Source organism: Curcuma longa, chromosome 15 (genome assembly GCF_044706935.1).
Source record: "Curcuma longa cultivar G26 ecotype Majalengka, Jawa Barat chromosome 15, ITB_CL_G26_1.1, whole genome shotgun sequence".
Taxonomy (NCBI): Eukaryota; Viridiplantae; Streptophyta; class Magnoliopsida; order Zingiberales; family Zingiberaceae; genus Curcuma; species Curcuma longa.
The window spans coordinates 11,065,361-11,087,119 of NC_133875.1; the positions used below are offsets into that span (position 1 = coordinate 11,065,361).

Sequence of the window (21,759 nt, forward strand, 5' to 3'; positions counted from 1 at the left end):
AGGAGATAAACTCGATTCACATCCAAAAATGAAGTTAGAAGGGTGGAAAATAGAGTTGTTGCCATGTCAGACAGGAAGGAAAACACTACCTATAAACAAATTAGGTAGGTTTCACACTTGGAAAGAGGATTGGTAGGCAATAATGATGCATGCGCATGAAGGGCAACAACGGTTGGCGCACGACCCATGTGCGTGAGGGTTGATGACAATTATGCCTTGTGCATGCATGAGGTTAGGCAGTGGTGGTGGCTCATATGTGTGCTCGACGATTATGTCAAAGTGAGTGTGAGGGTTGCGCGATGATGTAAGGGTGCGCAGTAGGGGTTGGCATTGGTTTTGCATCTCCGTGTGTGTGTGAAGGTCGACAACGACCGATGCTTTGAGGATGTGTGATGAAGGTGAGCTAAGTGCTAGTAGTGCCTATGCGTGTAGTGAGGGTTGGATGGTGGTGTCCTGGTTATGAGAGGGAAGAAGAAGAGAAGAGGGATGACGCTCTATGCACATGTAGGGAAGGGGCCAATTGTGGTTGTGAGGGAAAGAAGGGGAGAGAGACAAAAGCTTCAGGTAGGTTCATGGAATAAAGTAGCTCCTTGTGGAGGAAGTATGAGGGGGAAAAAGAGGTTTGTATATTCTAACAAGGCCTAGCCTACATTTAAACTTTCTTCAGCTATAGATAGGTTTAAATCGAGCATGGGTTGGACCCACCTCATTGAAATCTCTATGCTTAACGGATGGACTTAATCAAATCCTAATTAACTCTCAAACGGTCCCTAAGAGCTAATAAGTTAATTCAGTTTAGCTTATTTGATCATCTAAAATTTAAAATAAATTATGATGAGTAATTTAAATACAATAGAATATTGATATATAACATTTATTTAGTTTAATTTAACCTTTTAGTTTTTGTAACAAAATATAATAAAAAATAATGATGATGATCATCATTTTTCTTAGAAATTGGTAAATTTTGGTTTTTGATTGCTATTGAAAATGGACCTATCTTGTAGTAAGTCTCCTAGAATTTATGTGGGAAGATATCTCATCATCCAATTGGTTAGTTATGTGAGCGAGATTTAGGGTCAATTTCCTATGGGGAGAGTGAAACCAAAGGAAAGGATGGAATTCAGAGACCATAGAGGTTATTTCCTAAGGAAATATTAGCAAAGGAAATGGGAGCGAAAATATCACCCTCAAAACCATGATTTTGGCTTCCACGCATGTTGAGCAGAGGTCACTCAGGTGAGTGTGGGTATTTTCTACTTTTGTTCTTTTACCCTTTCAAAAGCCTCCTGACTCATCTATCCCTTATCGACATTGGCAAATTCTCTCCAATTCATCTTCTTTTCTTGTCACTCCAACCACAAGGAAACCTAGCTATAAGTCGATCAAGGCGAATTCCTCTCCATTGCTTCCTCAGTGAGAGATTATTTTGGCTCAAAAGAAGCAACTCTTCTCCGGAGGGACATCGACTTCACCTAATACTTGTCCTTCTACCTTCTCCTTAAATATGTTTTGTTTCTCATCCTTCAACTTCCACCACTTAATTCTAGGAGTAGTGTAATAATTGTCTTTCTATGTCTAATATTATTAAACTTAAATTTCATATATATTTTTTTATTCTATTAAGTTTAAAATCTTTCACTTGCAATTTTTTCTGCTAAGATTTGAACTTAGCATTTACTCATTCACGTGTCTCATTTACCAAAATAGTATAATTGCAAACAACATGCTTCATAATAATGTGTATTAATGTGTCTAGTGAGTTCATCTAGAATTAATGTAAAAAGATAGAGACTTAGAGCTGATGCTTGATATACTATATCTATAGGAAACACTTCGATTGATTCGCCTGAAGTTTCACTCTTATAATTACATTCTCATACATATTCTTAATTATTTCAATACACACACATTTCTTTTTTAGAATTTTTCACATAATATCCTTTGGGACTTTGTCATAAACTTTTTCTAAGTTGAAGGATATCATGTTAAGTTTGTTTTTTTTCCAGTACTTTTCAATTAGTTGTTGTATAGATGTTATTAGTGACCTTTCAAGTATAAATCCAAATTGAACTTCAGTCACCGTGATTTTGTTAATCATTTTTTATCACTTGTTTTCATAGTTTTATGGTACGACTCATTAGCTTAATGCCTTATCATTTGCACAATTTTGTATGTTTCCTTTTATAAAGGGAATTATAATACTTACGTTTACTGATCATACATTTTTTTTTCAATATCATCTTGAATAACTTTGTAAGCCATTTAATACCCTACTTTTCTAGACACTTTTATACTTATATTGAAATATCGTTTGACAGTTAAACATAATAAAGAGAGCAAAATTAAGGACATGGTTTCATGCGTTGAACAGGGTGAAGGGACATAGGAGATGAAAGGTCTCATAGAAAATTTAAAAAAAATGCTGATGTGACTTCTGACAGGAAAGCCACAATTTGAGTGAGTAATTAGTTATTTCTTGGCGGGGTGGAATTCTGAAACAAAAGAAAGCAAACAAGGAAAACTTGAAGAACACTGCCGGTACTTTCTGTGGTTGTTCTCATCTCCTTAAGGGTTCTACTCTTATCCTTTACTGTCCCTTTCTACTTTCGTGTTGACATATCACCATTTGGTTTGCACGTAATGGGTTTTGGAAGCTAGGTGAGCCAGGGTGCTCTTAGGGTCTGAGTGGGGCGTCGAGTGTTTAGAGGCTATGGTTTGTGACTCCATTATGCTTAAATTGTTATTTGGAGTTTTAGTTGCAATACCATGTTGATGTTTAGCTGTCTGTTTTGAATGAAGATATTTTGGCTGGTTCTTTTGTAGGGAGCTAAGGAAGTTAGCAAGTTATGAGAAGTTACAGTGTGTGATGTAAACTACTAATTAAACCCTCCTGCTCAAATTGTTATTTGGAGGTTTTCTTGGATATGCCATGTTGTTGTTGAGCTGTCTGTTTTGTATGGAGATATTATGTAAGTTGGCAGGTTAGTATGTAGGGAGTTTAGGTAGTTAGCAAGTCATGAGAAATTACAGTGGGAGTTGTAAACTACTAGTCTGTATTTATAGATGTCTCTGCAGTGGAAATAGCATCAATCAGTTTACAACCTCAAAAATGTCTTTTCTTTATCTTCTCTTTGCTTGTAGATCTAGCATTATCTCATCTCAATGAATATTAGGACTTTGGAGATCTGTGTCTCTCTCCTTTTACCAATGGATTCATAGATCATCTGATTTCTATCTTGTGCTTCTAACAATTGGTGCTAGAGCCACTATGGATGAGTACGTTCAATGCATATTCTTAGTGTTCCTTCAACATTACAATGAAGATGGGTGCATCAGTAAGGAAGAAACAGAACATGTGAGACTCCAACATTAAGCACTTATGAATTGAAGCTTTGACTAATGTTCTGGCAGCATTAATAAGTTTTTCGCTAAAGTGTCAAATGGCTTCAACTAGGAAGCTGCCAAACACATAAATCTACACAATTTATTCCTAGAACCTTGTGAGCCACTTCCCTTTTGCTTGTGACTGAACATGCAACCAGTTATTTGATCACTTCATGTCCTTCAACCTTGGTTGGTCTGACCCCTATTCTGAACAGATGCCTACTATGAACCATTTGGATTGTGCCCTCTTTGTCTTGTTTTGTCAAGAACACAGTTTCTTTCTAGCAACCTGCCTTGCCTTTCCATCATAGTCATTTTAGATTGTGGCCCAACTACCATCGGTTGGAATTGTGGCCTTTAGCATAATCTTGATTGAGGTTGTTTTCCTTTGTAGACAAGTCAGATTCTGGCTCCACTACAATACAGAATTTATGAGAAAATGAGTATACAAAGGGGCGATTATGTTAAGCAAATAAACATACAAGAAATTTGAAAAATAAGAAAAATTGTCTTGTTAAGGAGTGAATGAAAGAGAAATCAGTTAGTTTAATTTTAGTTCATGTTTAGTGTTGGGTAATATGTTGATGTTCATACTTAGTGACCAGTTGTTTTTCCTACCATGTGGTGCTTATAGGGATGAACCTTTTCTGGCTGAACAAGGAATGCTATTTTAAGGAGTTATTCAGGAAGTTATTGCTTAGGGGTTTATTATGTGTGGATTACTTAGGATGTTAAGCTAGGAGAAGCAACGGAATGGGTATGTGTATTTCATAGTCGTATGAGCTATACAGGAAGTGTGGATCTTTTACAAACTCAGGTTGTGTCTCTCTCTCTCTCTCTCTCTCTCTCTCTCACATTCTCACTGTGCCTTGAAATCTAGTGTTCTCGTTTGAGGAAATGGCACGAGATCAGTGGGTTCTTTCTCACTTATGAACCCACAAGTTATCAATGTGGTCGACTCTGTCGACAAACATGGATAGTTTAACCTAAAAGAACTAAAAATGGAATTCATTGATATTAGGCAATGAGTGTGAAGAATGTCTTTTCCTAAGCTTCCACATATCTAGACAAGGATTTTAAGATCAAGATTGAGAGACAAGTAAAGTTCTATTCATTCAAATGGTTACTTCATAGATTGGAGAGTTCATATCCAATACGACCATCTCTTTAGGAACAAGTATTCCTTGCTCAAGTTTTATTATTCGTCTAGTAGATCATAACTCATGCCACGAAATATAATATTTTGGAGACAAGATGTTTCTGTCTATTTCATACTCTTGGTTCTTTCTAGCATCATTAATTTTTTCCAATTAAGTTGTTAGTTTAAATGTTGAGGTTGGGCCACTTGAACCCCGATTGAGAGAAAGTGTTTGTGATAGCAGGCTGCAATAATATTGATCTATTAGTTCCATACAATCAATCATTACCAAAACTCTTAGTTACTACAGAAACTTTAAAAGTCATTTTAGTCACAGACATTGGAAATTTTATTTAATCATTCACTAGTTTTTTTTGGCATGCTTTAAAGTATTGATAGTTCCTGTTTTATGTTTAATTCCTCCATTCTCCGTATTTCTGTGGATATGCAACATGCGATTACAAATTACTGGCATCATTTTCTGGGATTTATTAAATGCAATTTCTACTCAACATTGAAATTCAAACCCATTGCAGGTGTTGAGAACTGCGTTGAGTCACAGATTGGCAAAAGTTCAAGGTTTCTTGTTCAGAGCTGCTTTTCTTCAGCGAGTTCCCATGTTCCTTCGGTTGATTGTTGAGAACCTTCTTTTATGTTTTCTCCAGTCTACCTTATACTCAACTTCAAAGTATTTGACGGGAGTCTTGGCTCTGCGATTCAGGAAAATTTTGACAGAGCTTATACATGCTGATTATTTTGAGGTAAGGACAGCTATTTTCTAATTAAAAAAAAAATGGACATACAACAGGGATAAAATCCTAGATTTCACCGAGTAACACTATGAAATTCAAAGTTACCTGCTCTTTGTACTGGTATTTCATTCCCGAGTTTACTTTAATGTCCAACAGATACATGGTTTTGGAGCAGGGGCATCCAAACAGGGATAAAATCCTAGATTTCACCGAGTAACACTAGGATTCCATATACTACAAATTTATGCATAAGATAGGAAATAAAAAAGTTATTAGAGATCAAAGTTGTCAATCCTTTATCATTATTTGTTAAAGAATTTACTTTAATGCATTTTTTCTGTTTTTTTTTCACAAAATAAATCATGAATGAGTTTATGGGTTCATAAATTCTATAAGTTCATTATCTTTGAAAAGTACTTTAATTTTTTGATTTTGGTTTTTTGACATTGGATGGTCAATGTTTAAAAATGCCATGTATAAATATATCTACACATCCAAACTAATTAACTTGTCTTGAAATGGTAAGTAAACAATTCAGCACAATCATTGTATTGGAGCATAATTTTAGAGTGTCTAACTTTGATCTTGAGTATGCATTTGTTTTATATTAGAAGATTTTCCTCTTGATTTGGTTGTGAAATACAGCACATGGTGTACTACAAAATCTCAAATGTTGATGATCGGATCAACAATCCTGAGCAGCGGATTGCTAGTGATATACCAAAGTTTTGTTCTGAATTGAGTGACCTTATATTGGATGATCTCACTGCAGTTGCTGATGGTCTCATATATACTTGGCGCCTATGTTCCTATGCAAGTCCAAAATACGTGCTATGGATTTTGGTAAAATCTACTTCTTTTCTTGCAATTAAGGCCATTTTGTTCTAGCTTAGCTTTCATTGATGTCTCTGAACTTCATTCTCATGTTGGAAGTTATGAAATTTATATTTACTTATTATGAAAATTATTTTTATTGGTTTTCAGGCGTACGTCCTTGGGGTCGGTGCAGCTATCAGGAATTTCTCTCCTCCTTTTGGAAAGCTAATGTCCAAAGAGCAACAACTGGAAGGCGATTATCGGCAACTACACTCACGGTTAAGGACTCATGCAGAAAGTGTTGCTTTCTATGGAGGAGAGAATAGAGAAGCATCTCATATCTGGCAGAAATTCAAGACGCTTGTGAATCACTTAAATGTTGTACTTCATGATCATTGGTGGTTCGGAATGATTCAAGACTTCCTCTTGAAGTACCTTGGTGCTACTGTTGCAGTGGTTCTGATTATCGAGCCATTTTTTTCTGGTAATCTTAGACCTGATTCCTCCACACTAGGAAGAGCTGAAATGCTGAGCAATCTTCGTTATCATACAAGTGTAATAATATCACTCTTTCAATCACTTGGTACCCTCTCTATCAGTTCTCGGCGTCTGAACCGTATCAGGTTATTCTCTTATTCATTCTGTTAATGCTGTACTTTCTTGCCTCTGGTTTAGAAATATAAGTCCCTTATATGGTAGGAAATCACAGTTTTTTACTACTATATCAGTGTTTGGTAGCTGATAAATGTGTCTCCCCTTGTGTGCTTAAATAAGAATAATATGAGAAAAAAAAGGGGAAGTTAAAGTAGTTGAATTTGTCAATAAGATTTCTAGTGAAAAAAATTCTGGGAGAAATGCTTATATGAAATTTCATGTAGATTCTTTTCTGTGAAATTTCACTTAGACTCGTTCTCTCTCTACTCTGTAGATTGTTTTATTGTGTCAGTTAATAATTAAAGTAAAATTTCACAAATGGAACATTTCTTCTATTCCTTAGAAATTTCTCATCGATTTTTGTCTGTGAAATTTCACTAAAGATCCATTCTCTACTCTCTAGATTGTTTTATTGAATCAGTTATTAGTTAAAGTGAAATTTGACAAATGGAGCATATTGTACTTTTGCTAAATTTCACAACTCAATAATTTCCAACTAAATTTCTTTCTGCAGTGGATATTCTGATCGTATTCATGAACTGATGATGGTTGCAAAAGAGTTATCAGCTAATCATGACCGATCAGTTCAGAGAAGTGCTAGTAGAAATTATATCAGTGAGGCAAATTATATCGAGTTTGCAGGTGTCAAGGTAGATTTAGTTGAATGTAACTTCTTTTCCTTTACTTTCTAATGTTGCTTGGTCTTTTGGACACTAATGCCTTATTCTTCAGGTAGTTACACCAACCAACAATGTTTTGGTTGATGATTTGAGTCTCAAGGTAGAATCAGGTTCAAATCTTCTAATAACTGGTAAACTTCTTTCCCTTAATTCCTTATTGTGTAATCTCTGTTCACTCAAGGGATGAAATTTTCTTTATATGGATGGTGTTTATTAGACATTTGAGTTTTGGAGAACTGGATATATGTGTCCTGATAATTTGTTTGAATACTATATTGGTTGATGATCTGAATCTCAAGATAGAATGAGATAGAGATCTTTAATGAATGATAATCTTTTTATCCCTAATTCCTTATTTATTAGTGTAATATCACATCTTTTAGCGAACAAAATTTTCTCAGTGATGTTTTCTATTATTATATATGCATATATACATAAAGACAAATAGAGTTATATAAGATTTGGATACATGTCTCACTACTATGACATTAAGGACAAATAAGTGAATGAATCTCACATAGAAGAAAACTCTACAAAGGAAAAGTCATCTAGAAATCATCATTGTCTAAAAGAAGAAAATTATGTATTTGACTCTAGTAAATGAGGAAATAAATATTATATAAGGAAAATATGCTAATTTATATTTGTGATTACAATTACATCCTAATTATTTCTTGATTATTACAAAAGTGCGATGACTCAAAATTACCAAATGATAAAATCAAATTTTAGTTTATTTTGAGAAGGCCAATCTAATACAACAACTAAGCGAGGTGAGTTATATGGATCCTCAGGCCAATCTCTAATGATTGTTTAATTTGCTGCATTACTCTTTCCCACTAAGAAAAATAAGAACTCAATTTTGTCAAGTTGACTTCGACACAACAGTGAGCCCTGAAATAGAGAGAGGAATGATCGAGGAAGAAATGGGAGAGGGGAGAATGAGAAGAGTACTTTTGGGTGGGTGATAACACTTGAGTTATAATAGTGGGTGAGAGGAATTAAGGAGAGGAGAGAAGTGCATGGAGTGGAGAGAGAAGGGAGAGAAATTAAATTCGAAAACTTTTTAAAAATACTATTAACCTAATTAAATATGATTGATATGGACACTCATCTATATAAACTTGGTTCAATTTTAAGTTGAGCAAAATACATCTAAATCGAGCCTCGTTTGGATTTACTTATCTTAATCACCCATGTGTACGTGATAAACTCTACCTAACCATTAGTTGACTAACACTTGGCCCTTAAGACTTAAAATATTGATTCAATTTAGCTTAATTAGTTTCTATTCTTTTAAAAGATAATTTGAGGTACAAAAAGTTTAAATAAGATAAAGTTTAATATCTAACATCGGTGGATTTTTTTTCACACTGACTTTTATTACGCTAAAAGATCATGCAAGCAAGTGATGGAAAAACTATGGTTTAAGATAACTTAGGTTTTGATATGACACGTTGATTAAATGAAAAGTTTTTCGATTAAGTTTAAAAATTATTGATTTTTTTTACTATTTTTAATTTATTTCATTAGAATATTATTGAAGCTACATATGGTTGCAATAAATGTGCACTGAATGGATTAGATTATTTTAAAAAAAACTCTATCCAATTTTATTTGAATGTAATAAAAATTTCCCAATCAGAATTTGATTTTATCAAAAAAATCTTGAATCCTAAATTTTCAAATTTGGTTGAGTCAAACTCTTTATTTTTATATTTTAGAAATTTATTATTAAATAAATTTATTTTTAAATTTAAATCTATTTAAGTTTATCTTACATCCTAAAATTTGAAAAATCATGTATATATCCACTTTAGTAATTGGTCCACTCTAATAATTGTAATTTATTGTATTATGTGAAGAAACAAAAATTAATTAAACTAAACAATAAAATTTTGAATTATTTTACAGCATTTACTAGTTTTATTTGTGTTTTATCGGTTTTCGTACAAGAGATTTATTTCTTAATTTTGTAATCCAATGCTCATCAATAAATTCCAAACACAATTACATAAAACTACAAATATATGTGATTATTTCAAATAAAATTATATCCTTAACAACAGAGCCTTCAAATATGAAATTTCTTTGATGTTATAAAATTTGAAAGCAAAATATATCCCAATTTATAAAAGATTAGGGAGATGTTACTTTCTTGTCACTTATTCTAATGATTTATTTGTAAAAGTTACAACAACAACAACAATTAAGCCTTATCCCACTAGGTGGGGTCTGCTATTTGGATACTTTTACGCTATTGGGCTATATTTCCTACTATATCATCATCTATACTTAGGCAGGAGCTTCGTGCACCGGGCTGCCCTTTTTTTTATCATCATCTATACTTAATTAAATTTTATCTTGTTTTATTATTGCTAACCAAGTTTTTTTTTATTTTCCTCTTCTTCGTTTGATGTGCGTATTTGTCATAGTTCACATTGCCTAATTAGAGTATTTATTAGTCATCTAAGTACATGTTCGTACCATCTTAAACGTATCTTTCAGAGTTTTCCCTCAATAAATACAATTCTGACTTTCTTTCTAATGCTCTCATTTCTTATTCTGCCCATCCTCGTATGTCCACACATCCATCTTAACATTCTCATTTCTGCAACTCTCATCTTCTGCTCATGTGTTTGAGTTATAGTCCAACATTTAGTGTCAAATAACATAGTAGGTCTAGCCGCCGTTTTGTAGAACTTCCCTTTAAGTTTTAGAGGTACTTTACGATCATATAACACACTCGACGCTCTCTTCCATTTCAACCATTTTGTTTGTATTTTTATGTAAGATATCTCTCTCAATCCCTCCATTATCTTATAAAAATGATCCTAAATACTTACAATTATCAATTTCAAACAACTTGTCATCTCCTATCTTAATAATTGTTTCATTATGTCTAATATTGCTAAGTTTAAATTTTATATATTCTGTCTTTACTCTACTAATCTTAAAACTTTTCACTTTTAGTATTTTTCGTCAAGATTTTAGTTTAGTATTTACTCCTTTACATGTTTTATCTACCAAAATAATATCATCTGCAAACATGCACTATGGTACTCTATCTTGAATGTGTCCAGTGAGTTCATCCATGATTAATATAAAAAAATAAAGACTTAGAGTAGAGCTAATCCTTGATATAATCTTATCTTTATTGCTTTAGTTAATCCGTCTGAAATCTTCACTCTGATCGTAACATCCTCATATATATTTTTAATTAGTTTAATATATGCTATGCTAACGCCTTTCTTTTCTAGGATTCTCCATATAATTTCTCTTGAGACTCTATCATAATTTTTTTTAAGTCAATGAATACCACGTGTAGATATTGCTTTTGCTCCCGATATTTTTTAATTAGTTGCCTGAGAAGATGTATAACTTTTATTATTGACTTTTCAAGCATGAAGCCAAATTGATTTTCGATTACCATGGTCTCCTTCCTTGATCTTTTTTCTATTATTCTTTCCCTTACCTTATTAACTATTTTTTAAGTGTATAAGTGACTTGCTATTTTTTTAAGTGTATGAGTAAGTGTTGTTGGGGAAACACGTTTATATAGGTTAAGTATAAAAATCTTCAAATGTGTATTTAGAACCAAAACTAAAAGAAAGGTGTTTGATGAAAATAAATCAAACTAATAATTCTATTGATTTATTATCAATATGTAGAATAATTATACAAATTAGAATTGGTATCACCAATAGATCAAAATTTAAATAATTGTATTTGAGAACGATAGACTCCAAACTCAACATATGCTTAGTTTCATTATGTCGCTTCAATGACTCATAATTGTTATCTGATTGAAATTTATAGGATCATTTTTGGTAGATGATTTCAGAGATAAAGCATCTCAAAATGTTTCTTTGGATGGAAGAGGGATCTTCTCAAAATGTTTGGTAGATGATTTCAGAGATAAAGCATCTCAAACTCAAACTCTGGAAGTATGCATATACTTTCTTGCATCTCAAATGTGAGGAATGACTCATCATTAATAAATTAAATATGATTGGTCTCTAAATTCAAAATTGCCTTCTCCTTTCCTTTGCTTGATGAACTCGATCTTTCCATTTGAATTGTAGTTGAAAATGATTGAAATTTGAGAATTGAGAACGAGAGTAAAGAAGTTGATGTAAAACAAGAAAATGGACTATGGTATTTATAAAGTTAATGAATAAAGGTCTTCTAATCGTGGCAGATGATAAAAAAGGGTCAAATAGTTTGGATTATTCAAAAGGAAAAAAAGTAAATTGGCTGTTGGAACCCACCAATCATCGACAGTCCCAATGTCTATTTCGTTTTTTTTTTAAAACTGAACTGGCGGTTCACGGTTTATTATTAATGGCCTCTCTAGCAATGGTCCGATTACGATTTTAGTCCGTCAACCTGGGTCAACGGTGAACTAGCCCGATGACCAAGTTAAGGTTCTAGGCCAGGTGCAGTTTAGACCCTGCCTGTGGTCGGGTCTAATAGGTATGAATCAATCAGAGAATATAAGAAAATGAAAAGTAAAATCAGCGTGTACATTGTTTATGCTATCTTTGCTAAACTTATTTAGACCTCTCTTTTACACCCATGGACACCCATGGAGAATATACGAAAGGCATCACCTCTAGCACTCTCAGAACCCCAAATGCTATCCACAAAAAATCCCTCTACCAGCACTTTGGATTCTGAAGGCCTCTATGATCTCACCTCAAAACATCTACATCTTGAAACACTCTCAATGTAAAAAAACTTGCAACCACAGTTCTTCCCTATCTGAAATTTGCAGTAACTAGTGGATTAAACTGAATACTTGTAAAATACCCCAAAACAAAGACTAACAATTCGTAGGCTACTATGTTTCCTAATATTTGGCTTTTGTTAATACATAACAAGATTATATATATTGATCGTTGGATATAGTAGCTAATTTGATACAAATTATTTTGTCAAGCTTCTAACTTTTGAAAACAAAAATTAAATTTGAATCTTATTTGTTTTTAGCAAATAACTATTATAAAAAATATCAAGGCCTTGTATTGTTCTAATTCTTGGTTTTGGTCTTTGGCTGGAACTTAGGCTGTTATTGTACCATATCATGCTGATACAATATGTTTTGACAGGAGTCAAAGTGTGTCTTGATGAATTTGGATAGGATTTATTCTATTGTTAAAGCTTTTATGTTATAACTAGTGGGTTAGTCTCAAATTGTGTTTTGAGTTTAGGATTTAATTCAAGTCATATAGATACTATGTAGTGGATGTCCTTTAAAAGCAAGAATATAGTCTTTCATTTCATCAATGTCTACGTGGTATTAGAGCTAGAAACAATGTTAGGTGGAATCTTTCAATTTATATAGCCTCCTTTCACCCATTTATCATCCTCAGATCTCCTCTATCTCCTTGCCTGCGACAAGCCATTGATGATGAGGCAAATCCATTGATCCATCCACAATGAAAATCCTGCTCCCTGCAATAGCCTGATGGCTATCCAAGTTGTAGAAGCTCCTTTAGGTCTAGGTGTCATCCTACTTTATGTCGTCAACTTAGTTGTTTGCTTTGTTGAGCTATGTAGGCTCTATGCTAAATTTAATACTCCCTGATTTCAGCTGCTTAGCTCGACTATCAGTTGCGACATATGATTCTTCAAGCACAAGATCTTTTGCTGGGATTTAGATGTGTCTGAAACTTCTCTTGTGTTTGTAGCTTTATCTTCTTCACAAAGCAGGTCCTTCTTTTTCATCACTGCAGATGTATAACTGACATTGCAAATCTATATCTGCAGTTTCTCTCTTTTCCTCTCCAACTATTACTGACTCTTGCCAAATTGCTCTAAACCAACCCTCCATTGTTTTTCCGAACTAGGTTTAGACACACACCCTACTTTTGCTTTCTTTCTAGTTTCTCACTTTTTCTGACATTAAACTCACTTATTCTTCTTTGGTTTCTTAATTTTGCAAACATCGTATCTCTTTTCTTCTTCCTGTCATAGAGCTTGGCATGAAGATTAGCTATATCTTTTGTGTCTTCTCCCTTTTGTTGCTTGTTTTCTCCTTCCTCTTGTTCTCCTTGTGTCTTCTAGCTTTTGGTAGCCTCCCTTACTCCTAATTGCATCCATAGATGTAGTTCTTCCTTTAATTTTGTACTGCATATGGTTCTCTCTTTACTCAGTTGCATCCATAGCTTTTGGTAGCCTGCCTTACTTTCTTGGCTTGCATCTCCTTAATTAGTGCTAGGATTTGCTTTATCGTCGTCCGGCCACCAACGGCCGCCGGACCGGATGCGTTGCAAGGCTCACTCTTCCGCTCCTATAGTGCATTGATTTGTAATTGAAGGAATCAATGTTTGCGAAATGCCAGAAACCGACAGAGCGTTTTGTTTCACCAATGTGAATATTATATTTTTGTTTCATCATAATCATGTTAGTTTTGTTTGGCCGGTATTTTATTTAACAAGCTATGAATAAATAATATTTATACTAAGCGATCCGGAAGTGTTTAAATGTATTAGGCAATTTCTAATGGGCTTATTTTAGCATTCCGGGTGGTTAAGGTGCCGGTTTCGGCCGTATGTTTAATGGCCATTTCTAAACAAGAAATACAATAGCATTTACCTCATTCCTACAACTCCTTTAATGCCCTTCCATCTTCTAAAAATAAGACTACAACAATTAGTTAGTCAATCGTATGTATTAAAATTTTATGGCCACATATACTTTGTCATACAATAATGCATGTTGAGATGTGTGCGCCGTCGAGTTGCGCTTCACATAACTTAATAACATTATAAATAATTAAGTAGACAATTTAATTAAAATTTTATTTAACCATACTGTGATACATTGCGGCCAACTTTAGTTCCCGGACGGCTTGACTAAAATAAGTACGACAATTAAATCATGAATTGAATTAAAATTTTGTTGCATCGCATGTCAACAGTTACACACTTAGGTATGGTAAGAGAAATTTAGATAAGTTTTACTCCTTTAATGCCACTTGTTTAATTTCAGAAAGAAGGAGTATAACAATAATTTAATAATAAATAAGTTAAAATTTTAGAAAATAAGATATAAAATTATAAAAATTATTTTGACCAAGGTTTAAAATCTTGTGCTATTTCGCCAGATATAGATGAAATATTCCGTTCCATTTGTGGACCGATACAGTCACGCCTCCGATGTCGGCGCGCCCCAAGGTCTCATGGACGTGTCGTGTGGGTCCAATGACGTGTTCGGAAGCGTCGCGTCGGTCCGACGACATGTCCAAAAGCATCGCGTGGGTTCGACGACGTCTCCGGAAGTGTTGTGCTAATCTGGCGATGTGGCACAAGGGGCGGGGGTGTAGGTTTTTAAGTTAGGTTTAATTAAATAACTTAGGTTTTCTAGTTATGATTGAGATAATTTAGATAGACTTAATTAAAACCTAATAAAAGTATCTCATATATATATTTAAAAAAATAATAATAATAATTTTTAAATATTTAATTTAAATAATTTATTTTTAGTTAATATATACTATATTTAAAAAATATCGAAACTATATCAGCATAGTACGATATGGTGCCAAAACTGTATCGTTTTGGTGCCAAAACTGTATCGTTTTGGTCCAGGATCGAAACCTCAACATGGGTCGAGATTTTAAATTTTGATCTTGACTAATTTTTAGTTGTGACATTATTAGTTAAATCCATCTAAATTAATCTCAATATGCTTCAACATGTATTTTGTTGTGTGATGATATGGTATCATATTGCCTCAACATGAGTGACATAATATATATTACCCATGTCAACTAATATTAGGATTTACAATGTATTCGAATATTAAATTTGAGTTATATCAGGCAGCCTACTAAAGAATTTTATGCTATTATACTTTTAAATAGATATTTTTGTTTTCTTAGTATTGATATTTGAATTTTTTTCAATTAATTTATTGTTGTAACAAAACAAATTAGTAATATTATTTGACATAATATATTTTATGGTTTCGAAGCACTTTTTTTAGTGTCTATTTGTAAATGTGGGTAATTTTATTCTTTTTGGAAAATAAAATTAAATATAGTTTGTGTAACATTTTTATTTTTATTTTCTATTTATATTTTAAATATATGTATTATTTGATTTATATTATATTTTTTGCATAATATATTCTTAACATGGCAATTTTGTCAAATGTGAACAAAACTTTCAACCCTCTAGGTGAACCAAAGACTCTAGTTTAGCATGAGTAAGTTAATGGATAAAATTATTTGCTTCATAAAGGCATTCAATTTGTACGTTTGTACTTTATTTCTTGTGAATTGCGTCTTGCTCATATTTAAGACACATTAAGTAGAGGGGATGCATGACTTCACCTTTTTTTTTTTGCATGCCATTTTAAAATTTTATTGCATAGGAACCTTCTACTTTAAAAATTAGTATTAAGTTTCGTCATATTGTTAATGACAATTCTTTGAGATTCAAGCCCTAAATTGTCGAGTCATGTTGATTGGCACGAGTGATGTAGAATTTATGATTTTGCTTGCCAATTGACACATGAAGTACTCAGCACTAGCATTGACACAAGAGTTACTGAAATAGAGAGGGAGAGAGGAGATAAGTGAGAGTAGAAGAATAAGTTATCATAAAGAAGAGGAAGAGGAGTATAGGCACGTTGGAAGTGAACACACGACAATGACTTTGGGTGGCAAGCGCTACATTTGCTTCAGGTGATGGGTAGACAAAGGGATGCACGAGGAATCAATTAAAGGAGTGAGAGAATAAAGAAATTAAATAATTTTTAATCTTGTAAAATATAATGAACCTAATTAAATAAAATTTGAATTATCTTATATGTAAACTTGGTTTTATTTAAATAGGCCAACATAAATTCAAATCCACTCCTTTTGAACCTTTTTTATTTTAATCATTATATATATTTAATGTATTCAATTTGACCCAAAACAAATTTCCACTTGACTCTAAAATCCAAAATGCCAGTTATACTTGGTTTTATTTAAATAGGCTAAAATAAATTCAAATCCACTCCTTTTGAACCTTTTTTATTTTAATCATTATATATATTTAATGTATTCAATTTCTACTTGATGCACTCAATTAACCCAAACTAACATTCAAACAACTCTACAATACAAAATATTAGTTTGATAGCTTAATTAGTTATCTAAAAGGTCAAAAAACACAATTTAAAATGCAAAAATTTAAATAGACTGAAATTTAGTATAAAGATTCTTTTTTTTTGTTCTAACTTTTGTGACATCAGAAGTAATAGAGAGATTATGTGAGCAAGTAATAGAAACCTATACTTTAATAAGATCATATTGTGTTTCTTTTCCACTATTCTCAGCTTTAATAAGATCATTTTTTTTTCTTGTTCAACACAACATTTTGTTTAAATGAAAATTTATTTAATTAAATAAAAAATAAATTATTTATCTTTTTCAATATTTTTAATTCATTTGATTTATTTAAGATTCATTGTGATTACAAGAAGTGTGTACTGACCAGATCAAATTATTTTTTTGTAAAAACTCTATTTTCAAATTTGAATATGTAAAAATCTGAAATTCAAAATTTTTAAATTTTTTCAAATTTCAAGATTCATATTTATTTTTAAAATTTATACTTATAAAATTAAATAAGTTTAATTACAAAACTTAGGTTGTAATTTAAACTTTAAATATAATGTTTTATATTCTAAAATTTAAAAATTTTCTGAAATTCAAAATTGAAAATTTAAATTTATTTTATTGAGTGCTTATATTTAGAATCTGTGTAATATTTATTACTCAAAATTATTAACAAACATTCAAATGCAAATTTCAAACACAATTATATAAAATCATTTATTTTTAAAATTTATACTTATAAAATTGAAATAGGTAGTTTAATTACAAAACTTAGTATACAATTTACAAGTTGTAATTTAAACATATTGAAGTGATCAAATTAATCAATAGACTTAATTAAAAATTATAACTTATTAAATAAATATAATGTTTTAGAAACAAGCCATATTCTAAAATTTAAAAATTTTGAATTTGTTTATGCATTTCAGGAGACTGAACCACTCACTCATGAGGGAATGGTCGAATTATTAAGAAATGTAAGGTTATGCTATTTCTCTGATTTTTGGTTTTGTCTCTCTTCAACATCCCTTCAGTATTTATGGATTAAGATGTCTCTCTTCACTAGTACTTGGATTATTAGTTGCTAAAGGTAAAATCAAGGAGTTTTATTTTGGCAGGTTGATCTAGAGTATTTATTGGATCGTTATCCCCTGGAAAAGGAAATTAACTGGGGAGATGAACTTTCTCTTGGTGAACAACAAAGACTTGGAATGGCTAGGTTATTCTATCATAGGCCCAAATTTGCTATTCTTGATGAGTGTACTAGTGCTGTCACAACCAATATGGAGCAACGATTCTGTGAGAAGGTTCAAGCTATGGGCACATCATGCATCACAATATCTCACCGACCTGCTTTAGTTGCATTTCATGACAAAGTTTTGTCTTTGGATGGGGAAGGGGGGTGGAGCGTCCATGACAAGAGGTAAGCCCAGAATTTTCTCGATATTCTGGTTCTTCAAGCTGTTAATAGATATAAGCAATTCAGACAATTTTGCTGACCTCTCAGCGAAGGGTTGTCTCTCCCGTCTGAAGCAAGTGCTGATTCGATAACAGTGTCAGATACAGATCGTCGGAATGATACAATAGCTGTTCAAAGAGCATTTTTTTCAACTGGGAAGGTTTAAACAAAATACCTCCATTTCTTTGTTCATGTAATGTGGCAAAAGGTTTCTGATATCCTTTTGTAGGGGAACAAATTAACGAAGTCAAAGGTGCATTCCTATTCCTCCAAGGTTGTTGCATCATCGCCTGACGCAGATGAGCAAGTTCGTCTTCCTGTTGTTCCACAACTGTATAAGGCTCCAAAAGTCCTACCTAACAGAGTTGCTTCAATGTTTAGAGTACTGGTGGGGATCTGTCTCATATTTATATTTACATTTGTGAAAATTCTTTTATCTGCTGATTTGAAGTTTTCTGTAGAGACCATGATGATAGTTGCTGTGAGACCAGCATTCCTGCTATTAAACTTGAGAAAATAAATTATTTTCTCATACTAAATTTAGAGAAGATAATTCGAACAGAAATTTGTCTGGATAAGACCTGAAATGCACCAGATAAATTATATGCTTTCATGCACTTTCTTTGCAGATTCCTTCCCTTTTTGATAGACAGGGTGCAAAGTTGTTTGCAGTTGCGTTACTCGTTGTGTCGAGAACATGGATCTCAGATCGTATTGCTTCCTTAAATGGTATGTGCATGTGACATACTCTCGATCGTTTGTCTGTTTTCTTCATGTTGAGTTGGCTTTTACAGGAACCAGTGTGAAGTATGTTTTAGAACAAGACAAAGCAGCATTTATTCGATTGACTGGCATAAGTGTTCTTCAAAGTGCTGCAAATTCATTTGTTGCACCTACACTAAGGTATGATTTTCTTGGATTACCACGTTTCAGCAGTTTGATTAAAGAAACTGCAGTTCCTACTTCTTAGTATAGGAGAACATCTATATGATGGTAGATATGACTGTTAGGCTGCTAATACTGGTATCGGATAATCTTTTGCTGCTCATTTGATTGTAAGGAAATTTGAAAATTGTGCACAAGTGATTTGCTAATCTGAGTTACTCCTGGTTGTAGTTAGTGTGGAATGAAAGTTGGAAAGAGAAATGTAATTAAATTACCATGGATGATACTCAATCATGTCTTCTAGGGTCACATCTTACTAGTGTGACATCAAATAAACCCATGAAATTGTCAACATTGCTCATTTCATTCATTGACAAATGCCATAGATTGAAATACTTTGGATTTCTCAACAATTTGTTAGAAGGTTGAGCCAAATTAGTTGAACTTAGCACCTTTCCAATTCACCAAATTGGATTTTGAGATTTGAAGTATGTCACATGTCCAATTTAATTGCTATGATAATTAATCTTTCCTATACCATTGTTATGCATCCTCAATGTATGCTTGATTTTTTCCTTTTTTTTTTCCTTGTGCACTTTCTAATCTTCTTGGTTTTGTGCACTTCTAACTGGTAATTCTACGTGATCATATTATTAGAATTCTTCTTTTGTGATTCTGAATTATATTCTTCCATTTTTACTAGCCAACTATTAATGAACTAATTGGATTAAGCAACCATTGCATCTTTAATAGTTTGATGGTAGTGAAAAGAAATAGATGAAAAAGCTGTTGGAAATCCTATGTGATAAAATAAAAAATCGCAGTAGAAATTAGGATCCCTCGAGCGATCCAAGCGAAAAATCCGTACAAGTTTAATCTACAAAATCTAAATCCTAGCTAATAGGATTTACCTTTGATGCGTGCCCTTCGCTTATCCTGCTCGTCCAAAAGTGGTCGGATCTTAAACACGTTCAAGTGTCCATACCTCTATGCGCATCTACACTAACATTCACACTTTGGAGAAACTTGGTTATCCTAGCAACATTGAAGAACTTGGCCAAGAAGAAGAGGAGAGGAGAAGAATGAACCAACCAAGAGTTCTTGCAAGAGGAGCTCTTTTATAGTCATGCCATGAATACCAAAGGTTTTTAGGCTTTTGGTATTCTTCATCAATGCATGATTAATTCTATTAATCAAGTATGATAACTTCTATGCATGTAACCTCCATGCATGTAACCTTCTCTTCTTCAATGCATGATTAATCCACATTAATCATGCATGATGAATCAAAATCCACCTTGGTTTAATTTGAGTCTAACTCAAATTCAACTCATGCATGATGACTTCCATGCATATAACTTCCTCTTCTTTATTGCATGATTAATTCACATTAATCATGCATGATGAATCAAAATCCATCTTGGTTTAATTTGAGTTTAACTCAAATTCAACCAACTTGAGTATAACTCAAATCTTGGTCATCCAATGAGCTTAATTGTTCTTTTAGCTAAACTAAAATGAATCCATCTCCAAATAGAGTGTTATTTGTATGTGACCCAATAGGTTCTTGTAACGTTGGCAATGTTTCTAAAACTCATTTTAGAAACATAAGCAATGAGCGACATCTAGCAATGCATTATTGCTACCCAAGTGACAAGAATGTTGAGATCCAACATAACCTCCATGATTATAATAATGTATGACCATGTCTTTCTATTCTCGATATTTAGATTGATCAATGCGGCATAGACCGTGTCATCCTCTTATCAATCTTTATGTTTCTTGATCCCCAAGTAGACTCACTCAAGCAAATGAGCTCAACATCTCATATTGACTCATTTGAGCATGACCATGCATTTCGTGGTCCTACTCTATTAAGAGGTCATAAGATATCACTCCTGTTATATGGGAGGGATAGATCCCATCTACATCACGTACATCCTTCCGCATAATTTGTTACATATCTAGTAATCGCCTTTATAGTCCACCTTGTTACGGGTGACGTTTGACAATACTAAAGTACATAACTCCTTATGTAGGGAACCGCAGTGACTTCAGGTTTAAGGACTATTCATACTAATAGTCACATGAGAAAGTTTATGACACTCATATAACGATCCATGAACTTTCTCATGGCGGGTCAATTCAGTATACATTCTCTAATATATACCAATGTGTCAACTCGATATCCCATATCCATGACTTGTGAGATCAAGTCATCCAATTGACCTACATGCTAGTCTCAGCGCATTAATATCGTCCCTGAATATTAATGCTTGACTAGGAATGATTAAGAGTAGTGTTCTCTATATTATCTCACTATCGATTCAAACAATCAATATGATATAGATTAGAACTAGCTATCTAAAGACATTATTATACTTAGTTATTTGACACAAATACAAAGTAAGTATAATAACAAAAAAATTTGCCTTTATTAATGTAACGCCCCACCTCTTTCTTATACTAATAGGGAGACGTTACGTACTTTAAACTTTCCTTAACTTTCACTTATTAAATAACATAACTCAATTAAAATATTCTTTTCTGTTTTAACAAGCGGAAGCAAAGAAATAAATATAAATTCTTGGACATAAAATAAACATTTATTTAATTCTTAATCTTTGATCTTATTCCGCGGTTCCGCCGACACCACACATCAAACACTTTTCCAGCTGCCTCCTCTTTCCTAAAACTTTTCCTTTTATTTATCTGCAATATGAGGAATGCAAACTATAAGCAATGCTTAGTAAGTACATCATCTAACTCACAAAAACCATAGAAAACTTCGTCATAACATATGCTATTATATGAAAGAAAATGCTGGTAAATGATATGGGAAAACTTATACTATATATAAGTGAAAATAAATA

The 21,759-nt window shown here is 32.8% G+C and overlaps 1 protein-coding gene across 1 annotated transcript in view; it reads left to right on the forward strand.

Annotated features, from left to right (window-relative positions):
- Positions 1 to 486: 486 nt before the first annotated feature.
- Positions 487 to 21,759, forward strand: part of LOC141845977 (ABC transporter D family member 1-like) — a 48,078-nt gene continuing 26,805 nt past the window's right edge. Inside the window, exons 1-12 of the mRNA XM_074733957.1 lie at positions 487 to 564; positions 5,062 to 5,286; positions 5,923 to 6,120; positions 6,262 to 6,716; positions 7,262 to 7,397; positions 7,480 to 7,558; positions 17,419 to 17,519; positions 17,661 to 17,965; positions 18,050 to 18,161; positions 18,231 to 18,389; positions 18,631 to 18,730; positions 18,796 to 18,904. Coding sequence (XP_074590058.1) covers positions 487 to 564; positions 5,062 to 5,286; positions 5,923 to 6,120; positions 6,262 to 6,716; positions 7,262 to 7,397; positions 7,480 to 7,558; positions 17,419 to 17,519; positions 17,661 to 17,965; positions 18,050 to 18,161; positions 18,231 to 18,389; positions 18,631 to 18,730; positions 18,796 to 18,904 — 2,057 coding nt within the window. The remainder of the gene's footprint in view (positions 565 to 5,061; positions 5,287 to 5,922; positions 6,121 to 6,261; positions 6,717 to 7,261; positions 7,398 to 7,479; positions 7,559 to 17,418; positions 17,520 to 17,660; positions 17,966 to 18,049; positions 18,162 to 18,230; positions 18,390 to 18,630; positions 18,731 to 18,795; positions 18,905 to 21,759) is intronic.